General features: G+C 43.4%; 1 protein-coding gene across 1 annotated transcript in view; it reads right to left on the reverse strand.

The window, feature by feature from the left end:
• Nucleotides 1-24338, reverse strand: part of ABCA13 (ATP binding cassette subfamily A member 13) — a 2435905-nt gene that overhangs the window by 1467523 nt on the left and 944044 nt on the right. Inside the window, exon 29 of the mRNA XM_069216941.1 lies at nucleotides 20576-20794. Coding sequence (XP_069073042.1) covers nucleotides 20576-20794 — 219 coding nt within the window. The remainder of the gene's footprint in view (nucleotides 1-20575; nucleotides 20795-24338) is intronic.

Raw genomic sequence — 24338 nt, forward strand, 5'->3', positions numbered from 1 at the left:
TCGAAAAAAATGGCGCAAATCGGGTTGAGGCGATTTTTTTGCCTCAACCTGACTTGCCCCATTTTAAGACGCCCTAACGCCATTTTCCCCCTACGCCGGCGCTGCCTGGTCTACGTGGTTTTTTTCCACGCACACCAGGCAGCGCCGGTCTGCTAGCGCCGGCTAACGCCATTCCATAAATACGGCGCCCGCATGGCGCTTCAGAATGGCGTTAGACGGCGCTAAATTTTTTGACGCTAAACTGCGTTAGCGCAGTTTAGCGTCAAAAAGTATAAATATGGGCCTTATTTTTTATCACTTTTCGGTAACACTAGTTAGAGAACATTATATTCATCTTTTTGTATTATGAATGTATTTAATTGAATCGTCATGGCGGATTTGTTGAAATTGGGAAAATAATGTGGGTGTGTATTACACACGTATGTTTTTTTCTGAACTTAGTTAACAAAATATTAGTAGCACATGCCAAAGCCGTTTGGACGTGTGCTAAAAGTATTGTTTCTCTAGAAAGGGAGAACATAGGAAAGTTTTCACCTTATGGTCTGTTGTGAGACAAAATATATAAAGCCAAACCTTCATGCACTCACTAATTCCTAATCAGGGCAATACGTAATGTGAAATGGATACACATTATTTAGTTTTCATCTATTACAAACTGTTTACACAACATACAAAGCAGACAAGACAGTTCTAGCAGTAAAAGTTTTCAACGTACAAAATTTCTAAAAATCTTTATTATATTAAATATGAATGCTAAGCACGCGCACACGCACACACACAGAACTATGGCCCATATTTATACTTTTTTAGCGCCGCATTTGCGTAGTTTTTTTTACGCAAAATCGGTGCAAACTTACAAAATACAATTGGGCCATATTTATACTTTTTGACGCAAAACTGCGCTATCGCAGTTTTGTGCCAAAAAGATTAGCGCCGGCTAACGCCATTCTGAAGCGCCATGCGGGCGCCGTATTTATTGAATGGCGTTAGCCGGCGCTAGCAGACCGGCGCTGCCTGGTGTGCGTGGAAAAAAACCACGTACACCAGGCAGCGCCGGCGTTGGGGAAAATGGCGTTAGGGCGTCTTAAAATGGGGCAAGTCAGGTTGAGGCAAAAAAATCGCCTCCACCCGATTTGCGGCATTTTTTACGACGCCCAGACGCCATTTACATGACTCCTGTCTTAGTAAAGACAGGAGTCATGCCCCCTTGCCCAATGGCCATGCCCAGGGGACTTATGTCCCCTGGGCATGGTCATTGGGCATTGTGGCATGTAGGGGGGCACAAATCAGGCCCCCCTATGCCAAAAAAATAAATAAAAAAAAATAAAATTAGACTTACCTGAACTTACCTGAATGTCCCTGGGATGGGTCCCTCCATCCTTGGGTGTCCTCCTGGGGTGGGAAAGGGTGGCAGGGGGGGTCCCTGGGGGCATGGGAGGGCAGCTGTGGGCTCATTTTGAGCCCACAGGTCCCTTAACGCCTGCCCTGACCCAGGCGTTAAAAAGAGGCACAAATGCGGGTTTTTTTGCCCCGCCCACTCCCGGGCGTGATTTTTGCCCGGGAGTATAAATACGACGCATTTGCGTCGCAGTCATTTTTTTAGACGGGAACGCCTACCTTGCATCTCATTAACGCAAGGAAGGCGTTCACGCAAAAAAATGACGCTCATTCCTCATACTTTGGCGCTAGACGCATCTAACGCCAAAGTATAAATATGGCGTTAGTTTTGCGCCGAATTTGCGTCGAAAAAAACGACGCAAATTCGGCGCAAACGGAGTATAAATATGCCCCAATTGTATTTTGTACGTTTGCACTGTTTTCGCGTCAAAAAATTATGCAAATGTGGCGCTAAAAAAGTATAAATATGGGCCTATGTAGACAAAAGCCAGTCTGTCGGACAAACACAGAACAAAGACCTCTGGAACTACCAGTGCTCAATCTAAATTTATTTGAAGGAAAACAACACACCTATGCGTTTCAGTTCAGGCAAGCAAGCCGTAATCGTTTAATAAAAAAAACAACATATATACATATATACAACAGTATAATGCTACAACAATATAGAAAACAGTCAAATGATTCATGTTTTGCAACATATGACCGTCATCATGGAACGTGTTCTAGTGAGTTCAAATATCTTAAATTATTCCCGTTTGATAATCACTGTTTGCACATTTTCATAACAATACTATTTCAAAATCAATTACTCAGTGACTCACACCTGAAACACAACATGTAGGGTTGTTGTTTTCTTGCCAGTAAAGTTGGATTGGGCACTGGCAGTTCCGGAGGGCATGGTTCTGTTTTTAACTGACAGAAATGGTTTCCTGTATATAACAGCAACCCTGCACTGTGTAAACGTGTACCTATATTTCCTGGGCTGAGCCAGGAGATAGATAGATCTATCTATCTATCTATCTATCTATCTATCTATCTATCTATCTATCTATCTATCTATCTATCTATCTATCTCTACTGAAAAAAACAAAGGTTACAGGGGCGGTATGGTAATTAAAACTCATGCCACCATTCACACTTTTTGAAGAAATAATTTTACAACAAATGTTACAGTGTTATTATCAATGATATAAAATATGTCATGATTGCTGTAATATCTAGGTAATTAGCAGTGCATGGTGAGTACCCAAGTTATAGTTATCTTAGGAACCTGTTTCACCCAGGGGCTTCATTTAAACCAGCACAGGAGCCAGCACTTGTTTTAAAAAAAAAAATGATTTCACCGGATCTGCAGAATCATGGCAATTTTGTTTTAAAATGCTTTTTTTCCCCCTGCGGTGGTCCCTCTGGGACCCCAGCACCAGAGTGAATGGGTCAGGGTCTCCCTAACCTGGCCTCTTTTCTGTATTTTGTAAACTTTTTTGTAGGATGTGGCTGAAGCTGAATCCCAAGACGGCTACCAACACTTCCTGGTTGAAGTGTTGGCAGCCAATCTGAGCTCTGCATTTCCCTGCATTAGCTTGTTATTATTCGCGAACCCATAGCGCCTCTAGATATGGATATTTCTTTTTCTTTTAATATCTCAAAAACTACTGAACGGATTCACACCAAATAACAAAAAACACTCTCTCTGAACCAAGAGCTACGTTTCTGCCAACTGTGGTGTATTTCCATCAAGGGGTTCGAGCTGTACTCGTGCCGAAAATCCATATGAAAATTATAATGGGAAACACACATGTTTGACACCCCCCCCCCCCATTTCTCAGCTCTTGCTTAATGGATCATGCCGAAACTTCCCATGTACAACAAGATTCTCAGGAACACTTGCAAAGATTTGTCAAAGGTATAGACAAGTCAAAAATGCTTCTTCAATGGAAACATGGAACTAACTATAACTACCTACTGGCGATCTTAGAAATGTACTAAAATAACAAAGGTTACAGGGACGTTATAGTTAGGTTTAGATTTTGCACACACAAAACCATCAGAAAGAGGAACCCAACCCCCACGTTTTCACAATTTTTAGAAAGTATAGAGCACAAATTGAATAAACTAATGTTGAAACAAAATGAACCCAAATGATATAAAGGTGATGAATGTAAACTAAAAGATAAATGAGGAAAATTATGCACAAGTTAAATAAAGGTAAGCCGGTGAGGACTACAGCTTCAGGTGCAGATGGTGTCAGGGAATCTGGCAGCACTGTCAGTCTGGGGTCGTCTGAAGTCAGTACACTTTGCTTTCTTTAGTTTTCCACCAGCTTCTCCTTTCAAGGGCACAGGGACTAGATTAGGCACCACTTGGCATGGTAGGGGTCTCAGCAGAGAGTCCACGTGCTGGCAGAGGAAGTCTTTGATAGCCCTGAGACTTCAGAACAGGGGGCAAGTTCAGTCCAAGCCCTTGGAGATAATTCTCAAGCATAAATATACCACAAAGTCCAGACTTTGTCCACTTTCACAGGCAGAAGCAGCAAGTGGAGGATAAACAAACAAAACACAGTCACAGGCAGGGGCAGAACTTCTCCTCAACTCTTCTGACTTTTCGATATTCACAAAGGTAAGTTACGAGTAGTATCTTTACGTCCACACTTGGGGCAGAATTTCCACACTGGAGGGAGTGTGAAGATTCCACTCTGCACCCTGAATGAAATCTCCACACCCGGAGTGTACTCACTGCACCCGGAGTGGGATCTTCTCACCGAGATTAGAATCTCTGCACTCTGGCAGATCTCTGCCCGGAGTGCAGAGATTCTGCCTCGAGTGCGGATGTAAAGATACTACTCGCAACTTACCTTTGTGAAAACCCAAAAGTCCTAAATGTAGACTTTTAGACTAAACTTAGACCAAAAGTCTAGGTTTACCTTTGTGAATCGGGCCTCTAGGGTTTATTGAAATTACTGTTGTGTGCTGATTTCTCAAATGCATGTAACTGGTTGGTTGAATAGATACATTTTATCTTGATTCATGTGAGGTTCACAGATGAAAATAGTTGAACATAATGGTGTACTAACAATCGAATAAGATGAAAAGTGGAAAGGAGGTCGATAAAAACGTTTTGTGCAATATGCGTCAATGGTAGAGCAAAAAAAGGCTCTGGCACGAGACCATGGAATAGGAAGTACTGATGAAGAATGGAAGACTTGAAAACATATACCACGCAGTAAAGACAAGTACTCTGAAGGTCAGAAGTATGGTGGCTTTTTTTACTTTTGGAGACTAATCATTTTAATGCTTAATTGGATTACAATACATTTTATTGAGAAGTTTGAACATCTATGTGCTACTTGTTTTATGGCTTAGGGAGATCATAAATACTTACATGCCCTTTGTGGACATAACAATAACTTAGCAATAAATAACAGCACACTATAAAACAATGTCAGTAAATACCAACTGACGCTCAAACAAACAACTGCTTATTCATGTGATGTCATCAGTAATGTAAATGCTAGAGTGAGGTGTGATGACACCAGTAATACCACTAATGATGTCATTTGTGTTGACATCTGTGACATTATGCGTGAGTTCATGAGCAGTACATTAGGGGTTGAGTTATGGTTTGCGCAGCTAACCACATTCAACCAGTTTCGGTTGTTTTGAGGTTTTATTCTTAAACATGACATCCCTCTATCTATGTGTTTTTTCTTTAGGAAGCACATAGAATTACAAGAGGGTGCTGGCACATTTTAAATATCAAGAAAAACAATGTAATAATGTGCAGAAATAGCATGTAGGTTTTTACTGTAAATAAATGAATGTTAGAAATGGGGTCTTTGTTTGGCAGTCAGGTTACCCCCTGTCCAAGCAAGGACCCTCTCTCTAGTCAGTGTAACGGAGAATCACCCTCAGCTAACCCCCGCTCACCCTCTTGGTAGCTTGGCAAGAGCAGGCAGGCTGAGCTTCAGAGTGCTAGGTGTAAAGTATTTGTACCACCACATACAGTAACTTAATGAAAACAATACAAAATTACACAACACAGGTTTAGAAAACTAGAAAATATTTATCTAAACAAGACAAGACGAAAACTACAAAAATCCAACATACACAAGTCAAGATATTGATTAAAAAGCAAAAATAGTCATAAATCCTTGAGAAAACAGGTAAAACACTGTTAGCTTTGAAAAGCACCTGGGTAGCGTCAAAATAGCACGGGCGAGTGTGCGTCGAAAAAGGTAAGCGGTGCGTTGATTTCTAACCTGCAAGCGAGCTCGTGCGTTGTTTTTCCTTCTCCAGTCAGACCGGCGTGCGTCGTATTTCCTAACTGCAGGGGAGTGATACGTCGATCCGGGCAGCACTTGGGTCCGGGCAGGCGTTGCGTTGTTTCTCCACACCCAGCAAGGTTTGCGTCAAACATCCTGCTGCACGGTCTCAGCAAAACTGCGCAATGTGGGTTGCAACGTTAGCAGCCTCCGTCAGCGGGTGTGAGCATCATTCTTCCAGCTCCGTGCGTCGATTTTCCAGCTGCGATGCCGGTGGAGCATCAATTTCTGCCGCAAAGCCGGCGGCGTGTCTTTTTTCAGCCACATCTCGGAAGGTGCGTCACATTTTTCCCCGCACAGAGGTCTGTGCGTGGATTTTCATTCTTGTTCTGCCAGCTTCTCCTCTCAGGGTCCCAGGAACTGGATGGCACCACTTGGCAGGGCAGGAGTCTCAGCAGAGGCTCCGGGTGCTGGCAGAGACAAGTCTTTGCTGTCCCTGAGACTTCAACAACAGGAGCCAAGCTCTATTTCAAGCCTTTGGAGATTTCTTCACAAGAAGGAAGGCAACACAAAGTCCAGTCTTTGTCCTCTTGCACAGGCAAAAGCAGCAACTGCAGGATGGCTCCACAAAGCACAGTCTCAGGCAGGGCAGCACCCCTCCTCTACTCTTCAGCTCTTCTCCAGGCAGAGGTTGTTCTTGATGTCCAGAAGTGATCTAAAGTCTGTGGTTTTGGTGCCCTTCTTATACCCTTTTTGCCCTTTGAAGTAGGCTTACTTCAGAGGAAAGTCTCTCTTGTTTCTGAAATCCTGCCTTGCCCAGGCCAGGCCCTAAACCCAGGGGGTTGGAGACTGCATTGTGTGAGGGCAGGCAGAGCCCTTTCAGGTGTAAGTGGCCAATCCTCACCTCCCTCCTAGCACAGATGGCTCATCAGGATATGCAGGTTACACCCCAGCTCCCTTTGTGTCACTGTCTAGTGAGAGGTGCAACCAGCCCAACTGTCAAACTGACCCAGACAGGGAATCCACAAACAGGCAGAGTCACAGAAATGGTTAAAACAAGAAAATGCCCACTTTCTAAAAGTGGCATTTGTAAACACACAATCTAAAAACCAACGTTACTAAAAGATGTATTTTAAAACTGTGAGCTCAGAGACCCCAAACTCCACATGTCCCAAAGGGAATCTATACTTTAATCATATTTAAATGTAGCCCCTATGCTAACCTATGAGAGGGACAGGCCTTGCAACAGTGAAAAACAAATTTAGCAGTATTTCACTGTCAGGACATATAAAACACATTACTATATGTTCTAACTTAACCATACATTGCAACCTGCTCTTGAGGCTACCTAGGGCCTACCTTAGGGGTGTCTGACATGTAAGAAAAGGGAAGGCTTAGGCCTAGCAAGTGGGTACACTTGCCAAGTCGAATTTACAGTTGAAACTGCACACACAGACACTGCAGCGGCAGGTCTGAGACATGATTACAGAGCTACTTGTGTGGGTGGCACAACCAGTGTGCAGGCCCACTAGTAGCATTTGATTTACAGGCCCTGAGCATCTCTAGTGCACTTTACTAAGGGCTTACTAGTAAATCAAATATGCCAATCATGGATAACCAATTACATACACATTTTGTACAGGAGCACTTGCATGTTAGCACTGGATATCAGTGGTAAAGTGCCCAGAGTAGCAAAAACAGCAAAAAACAGAGTCCGGCACACATCAAGAACCTGAGAAACAGAGGCAAAAAGTTAGGGGAAACCACGCCAAGGATAAAAAGTCTAACAATTCACTTAAATGCTTTTGAATGAAAAAAGAAAACAAAATTGAGTAGGCATCCAAATTTACTCAGACTAATCCTGAATAGCTGAAGAAACATTTTCTGGCAAGCTGACCTGGCTTAAGAATGTTACCCCACATGAAATGTTTATTTCCTGACCTTCCCAGGGACATTTGTTTCATAGTGAATAATGGTAGATGCATAAAGTTTACTCTGTAAATGTTTCTACTTGCACAAAGATCACTGTTAACTAATGAATAGAAATCTGTCATTAGTGAGGTAAAGAAGAAGTTCATACATGAAGATGCAACTTTTATAAAGGCAATGAAGGGTGTGAAAGTTTTAGAGCATTAGCTTTGTAGTTGATAAGAAATGTTTCATTTGACATTGCTGTGTGTGGACTATTGTATTCCTGCTGAGAAGACAATGAGCGATTCTGTTCCCATGAGGCATCGCAAAGCTGATTGACTGACTGAAGAAAGACGAAGCAACATGTTGCAAAAGCTTAGATTGTGATGTCTATAATAATGCGTGTTCCTAAAATAGGTTACCACACAATCTCCCAATAGCCACTTTACCTGCTTCTACGCTACTTATGCTGAAACTCATATTCTGATACTAAAGCTTTATGCTTACTGGTCTCTCTCCATGTAATTGGAACTCTTCATGGGTTCCAACTGACACCTTTTCACACTCCTACCTAGAATAGGGATTGTTTCCTTTCGAGGATGCTCTTAACGCAATTAATTATTGAATACTTCTTTTTGATCATTGACAAAACTAATGGTAGATATTGATGAATTTATATACTGATTACAGTAAAGATGAAACACTAAAGGATTTGATCAATAAAATCCTTAAAACTCACATCAACTCTCATTATTGACTGAAAAATTAAATTGAGATTATGATGACAATTTAACTTAATGTGCATCTCCTGGTTAATCTCAGCTAACGATAAAGATCCATTGGAACTGAAGCAGCTGGGATTTCTCTCTGATGAATGGTAAATTCTTCTTGTAACTCAATAACTTAACTGAGATCGCTGCTCCAGTGGGGGTAACAAGGAATAACTGATGTTTTGTCAAGTCGTTCTGAATTACATCAAACAGATAACAAGAGTGAATCTTGAGTTATCAATCATGTCACCGAGAGCCATAGGGTGAAATGTATCCTCTATGTTTTACATTAACATGTTGTGCATCTATCCCACATAATCTTTCCTGTTCAAATGATCAGCAACATGGTTGAGGTGGCAGAAAGTGACCCAAGATGGCCTCACCTTCTAAGCCACACTACCCCATTATACACAAATCAAAGAAAATAACATCTGGTGTCCTGTCACCACTCTGCCACCAATCTAATCCCACAACAAAATGTTATAGAATACTTGGGGCCTGATCCACAATGATGAATTTACAGTTTTGTGTAAGTTCACGATTGTCTGTTATTCATAAAGGTATTTTGCTAGAAGTATCTTTATGACTCTGTAGTCTCTGCACATAAGTGTCCTCCAAAAAACTCCCACCACTCTTTGCATTACTGTACCTTCCCACAATACGGAAATACCAGCCTCTGAGCATTCCCCCTGTTTTATCCAAAGTGCATCTTCCATTCTCCTATTTTAGAGTGGAGACCTGGAGCAACTGTGTCAGCAGTTTTCTCGGAGCAGCTCGCCAGTGCAGCCTCCATTTCCATGTAGATGTGTAAAGACCCATGCTGAAAAGTGAGATTTCTGATTCATGGTGCAAGAGCATCACCCACAATTTTTTGCCTACCCTGATCTCCAGAGATTCACTATTAAACTGAGCACAGGCTTTGGGGCCTAGTGCTTCCCTGATCTAATATCAGAAAAATTAGACTTGTTTTTTACTGCTGTGAAGTCAAAGCAGTGAATATCTAGGTTTCAAACCCTTTGTTTGCACCAACGACTTTGTATGGAAGCAGTAATTAACATACCTACATCTACATGCATTTATACAATATTTGCAATCATGCCCATCCCATGTACATGGCCCAAAGTGTTAACTGCACAATATTTTGTTGTGTTTTACATGTAGACAAAAACGTCATCTGCAAAAATACAGCCTGAGTTACATGGTCCTAAATGCCTAAAGGTTTGTAATAATGTGTATATTTGTACATATGATATTCTTGCAGGGATGATAGCAGGTTGATCTTACCACTGACAGCTCCCCCCGCTATTCTCGCACCTGATGTCAGCCACACTGGAAAGCGCTGCTGAGTGCCGCAGGCTGCCCTGGACCTGTCCAATATCGACAATACTGACTCTTCTACATTTGGCCGTGGCTTTCTCAAGAATTTTTCCAACGGTGCGTGTGGTAAAGTAGGGGAATTGTGGCTTGCAAGAAACCGCGTTCCTCAGCAGACCCATGACACAGTAATGGCATAAATAGCTGTTTGCTGTTGAACCGCTGTGGAAAGGCGCTGTCCAGGACAAACGCTCACCGTGGCGGCTGGGAGACTCGTAATCTTACAAAAGCTGGGGCTGAAGTGATAAAGGAAGGCTCTAAAGGCACCGAAGGAGTATCCCCGCAGCTGATTGGTGCGGATGAATTTTTAGTGGGGTGGCTGACCCTCATACTTCTTTGGTCAGGCTCCATTGCTTCAACTCTACAGGCACACGCAGTGGATACATCGGCCCCAGTGGGCGAACACCTGCTTGCTGACATGTTGATGGCTGCGGCTCCATCTGGCAACACTGATCTTTTGGGCACTTCGGGAAGGGGCAACATTGTAGCCAGAGCTCTTGAGGGAAATGCATCACCGATACATAGTTGATGCTTCCTCCATGTCTCTGAGGCCCTGGAGATCATAAGTGCTGGAGAGACTGGAGGGGCTAATTGTGCGACAGTAGTGGTGTCTGTAGGAGACATGGGAGTTGGGGATGAAAATGACATGAGCTCTGAAGGGTAGGGAAGCAGCTGTGCACATGTAAAAAGCACTCAGCCTACGCAACTCTCTGACTGTGCATCTGTAGCAGCCATACACCGTCCATGAAAAGTCACATGTTTTACAAACCGCAAAAACCTCTCTAGCAAGCGGTAAGGGGAGTCCAACATTGACCATAGCAAATAAGCTTGCAATGGATTCTGAGTCAGGTGCCGCTATTTCTACTGGAAAATCAAAACTGTTGCTTAAAGGTGGCTGAGGCTGCATGAGAAAGCCTCAAGGAGTGTCCAAGAGCAGGCAGGGTGTAAAGCAGACTCCTTAATGGCATAGGAGCCAGATAGTGAGTAACTCATCTACAGAAAGTCCACTACAGGATTGGGTGATGTCTAAGGAAGATGTGAAAGCCTTAATCTCACACCTATCTACTGCTCCTTCAGTCTCTATGGGACCTATCAAAATGGACAAGGTAAGGCTGGGCAGGTTACCCTCCTCTACCTCCAGTAATCCAAAGAACTCCAATCCATCTGGATCTAGTACCCATTTTATATCTTTTCCTCAGCTGCCCTATCTGATTCATCTTCAGTAGCCACCGAACAGAAACCATTGCTTCTTACTATTCTGTGGACATTGCAGGTTTTGCAGGAAGAGGCACATCAATACTATGCTCAAGCTAGAGCTGACACTGCAACTATTCAGCGTTCCTTGGCTGAAGTAACCAGTAAGGTGGCATCCATCTCTACTGATATGGTTGAACTCCAGCAGTGTGTTTCAGATAGAGAAGTCACAGGAGTAGCAGCTGGGAAGTCCATAGAGGGTCATGGACACCTTCTGGACTCTTTCCAACTTAAGCTCTAGGACTTGGAAAATCAGCAAAGATGGAACAATCTTCGCATATTTGGCATAGCGGAAGGGAAAGAGGGGGATGATTACCTTCAGTTTTTTGTGCAGCTATTAAGGAAAGCTTTGCCAGAGCTGTCTGATTGGGAATTGGACTTGCAAATCCATAGGGTGTGTTGGCTCCCCACCAATTGTCCTAATAAATCACACACTCTGAGCATCAATAACAGTTCTGGACATTCCCACCCCATTCTTATATTTATCAGAAACTTCCTCCTGAGACAAGCCATGGACATTAAAGCTCATCCGCAGCACCAGTAATGGTTGACTCTATGTCAATGTCAGCTTCCTTGGATCTTTGTAAATCTACATTGCGTCAATGTATAAATCCACTAAAAGCTGCCGGGGCTCAGACCTTTCTGCAAGAACCAGCAAGGTTTAAAGTCATAAAGAATCCATCATGAAGGGTTAAATCTCTCACTAAGCTGATAGCTCTCCTTCTAATGGTGATAGGGGATATGCAGACTTTCTCTGGTCTAGGAGCTAGTTATCTGATGTTTTTCCTTTAGCCTCTGGCTGTCTTACTCTATTACCCTTTTTTGTGCATGTTTTTTCTGTTCCTCTCCTGTTTTTCAACTATGAGTAGTGCGGTTTGGGGAAGGTGGGGGTTGCAAGGGGCAGGCTTTCTGGGGTGTCAGGGTTATCTATAGCTTTGGGATATGGCTAATTCTCTTATCCAGCATCAGGGGGATGGGTTGGTTGCTGTAGGATGGAGGGGTGGTGTGAGGGAGGGGTCTTTCAGGGGGAGAAACATTGTCAAATGATCAAATGGTATTGTATTGATCCTGTATCTTTTCTTTTTTTGCATGGTGAAGGGGCCTCTGGATCCAAGATGGCTCTCTATTAGGTCAGAAATCTTGGAAGGTGTATAATGTGTCTAAATAACTGTATGTGTTGGAATGTATGTGGTTTAAATTCACCCAGTAAATGCCAGCTAGTCTGACAGGAAATCCACACTTACAATTTACATAAGGGGGAAAAAAATGTTAAGTTAATCTATGAGCCTCTCTCATGAGCTGTTGTAATGAAACCGAAGGGCTGGAATCATATACCTATCGGTATTGTAGGTCGGTGTGACATCATTAAGATGAATTTCTTCCAAAATTCTTATACCTATTTTGTGCAATTCCACTGTGTGTCCCAAATACTTTTTTCAAATAATTAGAAGGTATTATTGGTAGATTTATCTGGGGCTATAGACTGGCCAGATAGGCAATTCGGCTTACAAAACCTCCCTATAATCAAGGGGGATTTCAGCTTCCCGGTTTAAGTTGTGTTATTGGGTGGTGTTTGCTGGGTGCCTTTGTGTGTTATTGACTGTTGACAACCAGGACGCTATTGCTTTTTTTATCGTTTTGTGCTACAACCAGATTGCAATCTGCTTTTGTTTAGACTTGGGGACCCCAACAATTTTAAGTAGATTATATTTAAGTTTATAAAAGATATAATATACATATGGTGTGAGATTTCTTCTAATATTCTTTACCACTCATCCACTCAGACATGCCCCTATGGGATAACCCAATGCTTCTGGCTATCTTCCAGGATGACATCTGTAAATGCAGGGCTAACCTTGGGGTTGTGTGCCTAGGACATCTTTATGGCCTGAAAGGTTCTCATACTTCTAAAGTGTTGCAAACTCTTTAGGATCTCCCCATCAATTTTTCTTCAAATACTTGCAGATTGGAGATTATTTTTTTAGATAGATGTAGGCTTGCAGTTTTACATGTAAGCTCTGATTTACTCCTTTGTCTACAGATTGCACCCAAGAAGTATTTAATAAGCACTATAGGTCAAAATTGTTTTCAGTATAGGGTCAATGATGGTCCTTTACTTGCTGACAAATGGAGCAAGGTCCTCAGGCAGGATATAGTCTCCTCAGAAATCTCAGCCACTTTAGGAACACTAGAGGACTCGGTTCACTCTACTAATTTGAAAGTACAACAACTCAAAACTGTATGCATGTTGTGCTATACACTGGGTAGAATAACAAGGTGGGCTGGGAATATTAGTCAGGACAAGACCAAGGGGCATATTTATACTCCGTTTGCGCCGAATTTGCGTCGTTTTTTTCGACGCAAATTAGACGCAAAACTAACTCCATATTTATACTTTGGCGTTAGACGCGTCTAGCGCCAAAGTTCCTGGAATTAGCGTCATTTTTTAGCGTGAACACCTTCCTTGCGTTAATGATATGCAAGGTAGGCGTTCCCGTCTTAAAAAATTACTCCGATGCTATTGCGTCGTATTTATACTCCCGGGCAAAAATGACGCCCGGGAGTGGGCTGGTCTAAAAAACCCGCATTTGCGCCGGATTTTAGCGCCTGGGTCAGGGCAGGCGTTAAGGGACCTGTGGGCTCAGAATGAGCCCAGAGGTGCCCTCCCCTGCCCCAGGGACACCCCCTGCCACCCTTGCCCACCCCAGGAGGACACCCAAGGATGGAGGGACCCACTCCAGGGACATTAAGGTAAGTCCAGGTAAGTATTTTTGTTTAATTTTTTTGTGGCATAGGGGGGCCTGATTTGTGCCCCCCTACATGCCACTATGCCCAATGACCATGCCCAGGGGACAGAAGTCCCCTGGGCATGGCCATTGGGCAAGGGGGCATGACTCCTGTCTTTGCTAAGACAGGAGTCATGTTAATGGCGTGTGGGCGCCCCAAAAAAATGGCGCAAATCGGGTTAAGACGATTTTTTTGCCTCAGCCTGACTTGCCCCATTTTTGGACGCCCAAACGCCATTTTTCCCTACGCCGGCGCTGCCTGGTGTACGTGTTTTTTTTTCACGCACACCAGGCAGCGCCGGTCGGCTAACGCCATTCAATAAATACGGCGCCCGCATGGTGCTTCAGAATGGCGTTAGCCGGCGCTAATTTTTTTGGCGCAAAACTGCGTTAGCGCAGTTTTGCCTCAAAAAGTATAAATATGGGCCCAAGTGTCCCAAAAGTGGCCTTGTCACTGCAAACGTCTTACATATGTTTACTTCCTGCCCTAACCTCAGGAGGTTCTGGACAGGTGTGAACCGGCTCTTCAGGTTGTGTATTAGCTATGATCTGCAGCTCACATTTAAGAAAATCATGATGGGGTACAGATTGGAAGCAGACCTGGGACTAAAACTACTATTATCTATTATCATTGTGATGGCAAGGCGTTGCATTGCTAGGGTTTGGATTTCTTTATTACTGCCTAAGGTTGGTGAGTGGTGGGCTACTTTGAGCCGGAACTCACATTGGCCATGTCAAGGGGTGTCCATTCAATTAAAAAATGTGATTGCATCTGGTCCAGGCTCCACTGGGAGCCATATAATAACACAAACTTGCTTGTTGTGAATGAAAGTGTCTAAAATTATTTTTTTCATTGCTATACCATGTGCGAGGTGATCCCTCGCCAAATGTCTTATTCGTGCAATGATTGTCTGATATTGCTTGACAAAAAAAAAGAAAAATTAATTAATTAAGAAACATATGATACTCTTGCAGAATGAAAACTATGGGGCACTTTTTTCCACAAGCACCGCTAGAATAGCAGCAAAACATATTTTCTGATCCTGAAATACCTTCTAATTGTACGTTTGCCCAGAAAATATTGTTGATTTGGAGTCCAATTCACAAACAAAAGTAGTTAAGTACACCCTTAGTAGTGGTCTTATGAACAGGCGCAGATTTACTACATTTGAGAATTCTAACCATTGCCAATAATATGCCTGGAAAGCTATGCTAGGTGAAGTTTTCCAGGAATATTACTGTGAATGTCAATGGGCATGTCCCTCATGTTCCCATTTCCCCAAAGCAGTATTATACTTTAAAATAACTTTGTAGTGGAAAATGCATAATCATATGCAAATGTATGTCTCCTTATTTTCTTTTCTTTTGTTTCTTCAGAGAAAACATTCTACCTTTTAGGGAAACTCCTTGATTCATTCCCTTTTCCACATTAGATGGGAAGTTTCTCCAGCTGACCGATGGAGTAAAACTCTGATGCTTTCTTGGATGGGGGGAGTGTTGGATCGGACATCTGAATGCCAGCAAACTCACATGTTTGTGGGAATTCACAAACTGTAATCCTAAGCCACACCATAAATTCACCATCTCCCTACTCCTTGCTTTAAAAAAGAAACAATTCATGCAAGTGTGACCAGGCGTCCCTGGACTCTATTTCTACTCCCCACATCACAATGTCTTTGAAGTACTCAAATATAGGACCATCCATGACGCTGGACATGGAACTGTCCTTTCAAGTGCAGAGACCTCTGCAGTATGGAGTGTAGGCCTTTTTTGGTGGAAAGGAGGTCACCAGCCCGCGCTCCATTCCAAAAACATAAAGTATGCTGTCCACAGGATTCATTTTTTTTTTATTTGTTGACTTAGGGGGTACAGGGATTGGGCACATCCTAGAGCAATATTTTCCAAACTATTGGTCACAACCCACTGGTGGGTCACCAGACGATCTTTAGTGGGTCATAAAAGTGTGAGTGATAAATAAAGATGCCTTTAAATTCAGTGTTTATCTTTCACATTTGAAGCTTCAAGGACAGATGTCAAATAAGAGGCTATTTGTCTTCTGACAAATTGCTGCTTATCAGATTGGTGTTTACTTTCCTTTCTGGACTGCAAAGTAAGAGGAGATTTTAAAGTTTATTATGACAATCTAACTAGAGTACAGGATAGTGTGATGTCCTTTTTTGCACCACACAACAAAATGTAGATATCTAGAAATTAACTTTATTCATTAAGCAAGTTGTAAATTCAAAATTTTGAAGTGTTCTGGTAACAAAGGCCTTAAACACAAGAAAACAAATCAAGACATTTTAATTGATGATGCACAAAAGATAAATATTTACAGAAACCTGATTTCCACACATTGTAGTTTGTGCACTGTATACTTTTATCAGTAAAACAGTTTTTCTGTGCAAAGTTAGTGGCCACTTCAATAGAAAATCTATCAATGGCAGTGTGGTGAGCTGCCACACGATGATTTAGTTGCATTCAAAAATTGTCCCTTCTCATGTCCATTAAAGTTAGTCGCATCTCGAAGGTTTGTTGTTCTAAAAAGTGGGACATGGTTCTAACATGTTTGGGAACCACTATGCTAGCGATTCCTGTGGGTCTTAATAGGACCAGCCCTCAAATTAAACCTCCGGAAGAAAGAGTTTTCTTGAAGGGTGACTATCAGCCATGTGAATGATTACTCAAGGAACTGGAAGGGCCAAACCCTTTTATTGGTAAGCAGAGACACAGATCAATGCTATCCAATAGGCCCTTCTGGGCAGGACTTAGATTAGCCCCTAACTCATCAACCATTGATCATAACCTTCAAAAGTGTGGGTGCACCCCATATAAATTAAGGCGTATGAAGTTTAGTTCGTCACATGGGGTTGTCATAGCCAACCAGCAGGGGGCTGCATACCTGATTCTTCCATCTCATTTTTGGCAGGCAAGTAGGGATCAGGCATAAAAAGGTGACGCCTGATCCAAAGGGGTACAGTCTCCTGTCTTACATCCCTGATTCTTCTCTCTCTTTATTAGAAGGCCAACATGGCCAATGGAGACATGGGAGTTCAAACTATTTCAGTTCATATACCTCAGGATCAATTAAGATCCCCCTTGGAAAGAAAATTACATGAAAAATGAAACTCAACGGAAATACTTGCGAATAATGTAGAGCCCTTTCTATTCTTTGGATTTGATGTCTGTAAACGATCACATTCAGGTTGACCCAGCAGATGGCCTGTAATTCCTACAACTGCCTTGAAGCAACAATGATTTGTAAAACTTGAAAGACGTTGGTCCTGCTTCATAGTTATATAGTGACACCATTTTGCTTTCTGTCTCCTCAAGTGTCACAGTAAATAACAAGCCAACCGTGGGAAGAAAACATTGTAGAATAACTATTTTATGATAGAAAAGCACTTATGATTGTCTCCTATTGATAAATCTGTTTACTTGTTTGTGGACATTTATATATTCAATACTTGCTTTGATGTGTGAGTCTTTCCAAGTGACTGTTGTGTGATCTGTACATCTGGAAGTCTTGCACAGCCTCATACTTGTGCTTCTCTCCTGCCTCTCTCTTAAACATGCCTTAGGCAGCAAAACACTCAGGTTACAGCATACATACTCTGTAAACACTTTCTCCTGGCACTAGCATAAATATAACACACCTCCAAATCATGCAAGTCGATGAATGTTCACCACCCTAATGTCATACTAATACCAAGACAAGCTGACTCTCACCAAAACATATAAAATCACAAATGAGACACAACTCCAAGCACCATCATGAGTGCAGCACAATGCAAGTCATTAATTTGGCTAAGAATTTCCCAAAGGTACACATTATACATAACCCCAGTGTTAGAAATGGGGTTTCTGGTTGGCTAGGGTATACACCTCAGCCAGGCAGAACCTACCTACTCTAGTCAGGGCAAGAGAGTTACACGTCCAAGATAACCCCTGCTCACCCCCTTAGTAGCTTGGCACGAGCAGTCAGGCCTATCCCAGAGGCAATGTGTAAAGCGCTTGCACAACACACACAACACACATAACGCAATATTCACAAAAGAAACACAACACCAAATATATGAAAATATACTGTATTGTACACAACACAATTATTAGACCAAACATCACATATCGGTACTATCCTGCAACCTTAGCAGTTGTCAGAACGTTACACATTAGTTACTCTGCAAACTAGCAGTAGTCACATATAACACACAGGTTACTCAGTATTCTGCAATACAAGCAGTAGTCAGGAAACACGTTATTACACCACGACACTTGTCATAAGAATATCATAAAACGCCCTAGAAGGAACATTAGAAAACAAATGGCAAATCATCAAAACATATTAGTATGTTATGCCCATAATAGGAACATGTTCATACATATAGCAATACATCAAACACAGGTAGGCAATATATAAATTCAAGTCTGTAGATAGAACTTTGAATTAAGTATACACTTCTTGGTAGGGAATACCTGTTTGTCTGATGAGGCACCTCCAGTGCCTAGAAGATGAGAAAATGGGGCCCCCGGCGCTCCTCCTTGAGATATTGGGAGAGGAGGGGGGTGCCATGCACCCCCTCCGACTTTGCAATGGGCCCCTCCAGGGGCCCATGATCTCCTAGGGTCTCCCTCGGGCCTGTCCTGGCCCTCTGCTGTGGGGGAGACCACAAATACCAATACTGGCCCACACGGGGCCACACAAGGAAGTCCGGGGTGTCGGGGACACAGGAGGAGCCTCCGGTGAGGCTTCCATTCCCCCTGCCTGGCAGAAGTCCTCCAGCAAGGGGCCTGGTGGGGTGTGGGAGCCTCCGATGAGGCTTCTTTCCCTGCCTACCGGCTCCCACAGCACTCAGTGGCCCGTCCGGGCATCGGAAAGGAGGCACGCACCATAGTCGGTGCCTGCCAGTGCCCCGGGGGCGCTCCACGGAGCGTGCTTCACCCCAGGGACACAACAGGAGCGCTCGTGCTCCAAGTTGGCTGTAAGTGGATTCTTCTGGTGCCCCGGGGGCACAAAGCAGCACGCTCACCCGCGCTTAGTGCAGCAACTTCCCCCGGGCTGCGGCGGTGATTTTTTCAAGCAAAAAGAAAATAGCGCTTTTAACAGCGCGAAGCACCAGCAAGGTGGAGCGCTTCCAAGCGCTAAGACAATCCCCTAATGGAGCGCTTTCCCAAGGGCTTAACTCATAAACAAAGTGAAGCACGGTGGAGCACCCCTCATGCTTCAGGGTCAATGCAGGGGTCAGGGGCCACAGCACCCTGCCCCTGGGGAGCAAGGTTTGCAAGAAAAGGCCCACAGGTGGAGGGCCTAACAACAGGCCAGCACAAGGAGTATGCATCACGTGGAAAGTCCTCTTCAGTGACCAAGCAGGACACAGGTCAGCCCAGCAGCAGTAGTCCATGGCGGTTCCTGGTGAGTTCTTCCAGCGTTTCTGTGTCCAGTTCAAAGATGATTCCAAGAGTCTCCAAATTGTGGGGAAATTTTCCCTGTACTTATACTCAGTCCTTACAATGTTTTGCAATGGTAGGGAGAGGAGGTTCCAGCCAGTTTCAACTGTTTCTGAGTGTGCCCCCTCTCTCCTTCAGCACAGGCTCCAAACATCAGTGGGGGGTTAACAACCCTATTATGTGAGGCCAGGGCACAGCCTTTACAAATGTAGGTGTGCCCCGCCTCTCCCTTCTCTCAGCCCAGGAAGACTATTCAGTATGCAGATGCACCTCTGTGACACCTCCACCCTCCCTGTGTATAGGCTGTCTGAAAAGTATGCACAAAGCCCCAACTGTCACTCTGCCCAGACGTGGATTGAAGTCAAGCTGCAAAACATCAGAGTCATAAGCACAGATAAATGCACACTTTCTAGAAGTGGCATTTCTGTAATAGTAATAAAAAATACACCTACACCAGTAAGCAGCATTTATTATCACCATCACAACCATTCCAAACATGCCTACGCTACCCCTCATAAATCAGACAATACCCCTTACACATAAGGCAGGGCATTTCTAATGTAATCCTATGAGAAGGCAGCACTCACAGCAGTGAGACACCATGTTAGGCTGTTTGTCACTACCAGGACAGGCCACACAACCTTGCACATGTCCTGCCTTCTACATACATGGCACCCTGCCCATAGGGCTAGCTAAGGCGTACTTCAAAGGTGACTTACATGCAGTAAAAGGGGCCTGGCAAGTAAATACAGATGCCAGGTCCCTGTGGCAGAAAACTGAGCGCACAGTCCCTGCGCTAGCAGGCCTGAGACAGGTTTGAAAGTCTACTTCAGTGGGTGGCACAAGCAGCGCTGCAAGCCCACTAGTAGTATTTAATTTACAGGCCCTGGGTATAGAGATACCACTGTACAAGGGACTTATAGGTAAATTAAATATGCCAAATAGGTATAAGCCAATCATCCCAACTTTAGATGGGAGAGCACCTGCACTTTAGCACTGGTCAGCAGTGATAAAGTGCTCAGAGTCCTAGAGCCAACAGCGAGAGGTCAGAAAAAGCAGGAGGAAGGAGGCAAAAAGACTGAGGATGATCCTGCGTAAGGAAAAAAGTCCAGCACCCAGACATCTTCAGATGCTAAGCAAGGCTCCAAGGAAGTAGAGATAGTTAACATTAACCTGTATCGCCCACATACACATTGAACAGTATCAAAGCCACAAAACAGATAAAGAACATTACAACCACCTGAATGGACTACTGTACACCCAAGCACATTGAAACACATAGCAAGGTCATAACATTACATAACATAACGTAGCATGGCAAAGCATAAGATTACATAACCTGAAAATATGAACAACTCAGAATTAAGACCACTCACCTTTTAACCTCAAGCTGTAATGTTTTCTTTCCCCAGAATGGTGCCTTCACTGTGCCATAAAGAAGAAGATGCTCCTGTACTGTGAGGGTGTCAAACAAAACATCATACTGTGGGCAGACCCCCATTTCCATTCGGATAGATGTAAGTTCTGTGTGAATGTCCTTTCCGTTTATAAGGATGTCCCCATAACTGGCTGGATATAAACCAGTTAACATAGAGCTAAAGAAAAAGGAATACAAAAGAAAAGAAGTATAATAGAAGAAATATGTACTTTATGGACAAAAGTAATGCAATTTCATCAAGACTTCATCACTTTATTTCTAATTACTTTTAAAAAGACAACAAATTGTATGTGATACTGATAACTGAGAGTGGCTAGTCAAACATAACAGACATCTGCTCACCTTTTCAATGCTAATATGCATGTAACTGTAGAATCACAATAAGCATTTTTTGTACATACCGACTGCAACTTATTACTTTCTAGATTCACTTTCTGTCTAATCCTAGAGAGGCTGATGCACAAGAGCACACAGACGTCTTTTAGAAAATGGAAAAAATGTGTACTATGATTTGCATCCTATATTTCCATACATTTCTTACTTTGAGCAACTGAAAAAGCTCCCAGAAGTACCTAGAGAAATCCAAAATCTAGTAAATTATGGATTTCAATGCCTATGCCACAGACACTAAACGTATGCATGAGAATGTAATTTACTTGTAAGTTCCTAGTATATGGTACTAAATGTGCCAAGGGCCTGTAAATTATATCTTACAAGGGCAGCACTGATTGTGCCATCAACTAAAGTAGCAGTGTTAGACTTGGCATCATTGGCATGGTCTCCTCTAACCTTTTGCCTCTACTTCCCAGGTTGCTTCTGGGTGCTGGACTTTGTTTTTGCTGTTTTGTTTGCTCTGGACACTTTACCACTGCTGACCAGTGCTAAAGTGTAAGTGTTCCCTGAATAAATTATATGGGTACATTGTCTTATCCATGATTGGCATATTTGATTTACTAGTAAGTGTCTAGTAATGTGTCCAGGACCTGTAATTTAAATGCTACTAGTAGGCCTGCAGCACTGTTGTGCCACCCACATTAGTAGCCCTGTAAACGTGGCTCAGACCTGCTACTGCAGTGTCTGTGAGTGCAGTTTTAAACTCCAAGTGTACCTACTTGCCAGGCCTAAACCTTCCCTTTTTATACATGTAAGACACCCCTAAGGTAGGCTCTAGGTAGCCCCATGGGCAGGGTGCAGTGTATGTTAACGGTTACATGTCCTGACAGTGAAATACTGCCAAATTTGTTTTTCACTGTTGAAAGGCCTATCTCTCTCATTGGTTAACATGGGGGCTGCCTTTAAATATCATTAAAGCACAGATTCCCTTCGGGAGCAGATAGAAATATGGAGTTTAGGGACTCTGAACTCACAATTTAAGAATACATCTTTTAGGGAAGTTGGTTTTTAGATTGTGTGTTTGAAAATGCCACTTTTAGAAAGTAGGCATTTTCTTCCTTAAACCATTCTGTGACTCTGCCTGTTTGTGGATTCCCTGTCTGGGTCAGTTTGACAGTTGGGTTGCTTGCACCTCTCCTCTAGACAGTGACACAAATGGAGCATGGGTGTAGCCTGAATATCCTGATAGGCCATCTGGGCTGAGGGGAGGAGTGGTCACTTACACCTGAAAGGGCTGTGCCTGCCATCACACAATGCAGACTCTAATCCCTGATGTGTGTCTGGGGCGTTCCTGGGCAAGGCAGTATCTTGAAAACAACAGAGACTTCTCTTTGAAAAAGGCCTACTTCAAAGGCAGAAAGAGGTATAAGAAAAGCACCCAAACCCGCTGAAAATCAGATTACTTCCAGAACAAGAGGAACCTCTGCCCTGGAGAAGAGCTGGAGAAGCTGGAGGAGGAGTACTGTCCCTTTGCCTGTGACTGTGCTTAGCTGGGTCAGCCTGCAGTAGCTGTTTCTACCTGAGAGAGGACAAAGACTGACTTTTGTGTTACTTCCCACTGGTGAAGAATCTCCAAGGGCTTGATCTGAGCTTGCCTCCTGTTGTTGAAATGTCAGGGACAACAAAGGCTTATCTCTCCTAGCACTTGGGCTTTCTGCTGAGAGTCCTGCATGCCAAGTTGTGCCCTAACCTGTCTCTGGGCCCTTGAAAGGTGCAGCTGTAGGAAAAGGAAAGAAATCCACGCAAAGACTGGCGTGCAGGGAAACTTTCAATGCACCACCCGCCACACAGCTGCTAAACGACGTGCCGTCGGCCTCACTGCTAAAATAGACACTCCACCTGCATCGCGGCTGGGAAATCAACGCAACGAGGCTGGAAAAACAACATGCAACACCAGCAGAGACTGCTGTTAACAACACAAGCCCCCATGAGAGTAGTTTCTTGACACTGTGTGACCGAATTTCAAACAACATCGCTGGGCACAGAAAATCAACGCAAAGCCTGCCCGGACCTGAGGTGCCAATCAGGGATCAACGCATTGCTCTCTTGCGGGAGAGAAGAAACGATGCACGCTGACTCGCCCGGAGGAGGAATGACACACGTTCTTGTTTGCGAGTGAGAAATCAACGCATCGCTGGCCTTTTCCAACACACACTTGCCCGCGTAGATTATTTTGATGCTACCCAGGTACTTTTGTGCAATAACAGCATTTTCACTGTTTTCTAAGGATTTAAGACTCTTCTTTTTTAAATTCAAAACCTGACTTGTGTATGTCGGATTTTTATCATTTTGGTCTTGTCTTGTTTTGTTTAGATAAATATTACCTATTTTTCTAAACCTGTTTTGTGTCATTTTGCAGTGGGTTCACTGGGTTACTGTGTGTGTTGGTACAAATACTTTACACATTGCTTCTGAAATTAAGCCTGCCTGCTCGTGCCAAGCTGCCAAGGGGATGAGTGGGGGTTAACTGAGGGTGACTCTTCTTTACCCTGACTAGAGTGAGAGTCCTTGCTTGGTCAAGAGGTAACCTGACTGCCAACCAAAGACCCCATTTCTAACAAGCAGTGTAAAACAAGTCTCCAGGTCTGGCCTTGCAGGCAGTGTGTCGTTTTAAAACTGCCATTTCAAACTGGCAAATAAATCCTTTTGCCAGGCCTAAGCTGTCCTTTTTAATTCCTATAAATCACCTCTAAAGTAAGCCTAAATACCCAGAGGGCAAGGAGCTTGGTATTTAAAAAGTAGGAAATGTATGTTTAAAGCTTTATATGTACTGTTAGTCAACAAAACACCAAAGTTGAGATTCACTGTGGCAAGACTGGCTCTCCCATAGAAAAACACTGGGTTACATCAGGCAAATTTAGAATGCTTAACTTGAGTTTGGGAGCCGCTAGAAACTTGATTCATGGACTCATTTGAAAATTAATTTAAAAATGAACTTAGTGGTAACATTGGAGTTTCTGTTTCTGTTATGGACATTACACTTTTAGAAAGCTGTAATTTTCCTGCCTGAGCCAAATGTGCTTTTCTGTCAGTGTCAATTGTCACCTGACCCCTGATGGCTCCACTGAATGTAGTGTATGTTGCTGTTAGACAGTGGACAAAGGATCTTAGGCATAGGAAAGGGTGATCCTCTTCTGAGCATGATGGCATAGGGAAGTACACAGCAACCGCCTATTATTTAAAGCGCAGCCTGGAGGCTGTATCCAGACCCTCCCTGACTTGGAAGGAGGCATACCCTGTCATTGGCAGATGGAGCTCACATCTAGGTTATGCACAGGTTTAATTACTTACTTCAGTGGTTCACCCTG

The sequence above is a fragment of the Pleurodeles waltl genome, chromosome 2_1, assembly GCF_031143425.1.
Source record: "Pleurodeles waltl isolate 20211129_DDA chromosome 2_1, aPleWal1.hap1.20221129, whole genome shotgun sequence".
NCBI classification, from domain to species: Eukaryota; Metazoa; Chordata; class Amphibia; order Caudata; family Salamandridae; genus Pleurodeles; species Pleurodeles waltl.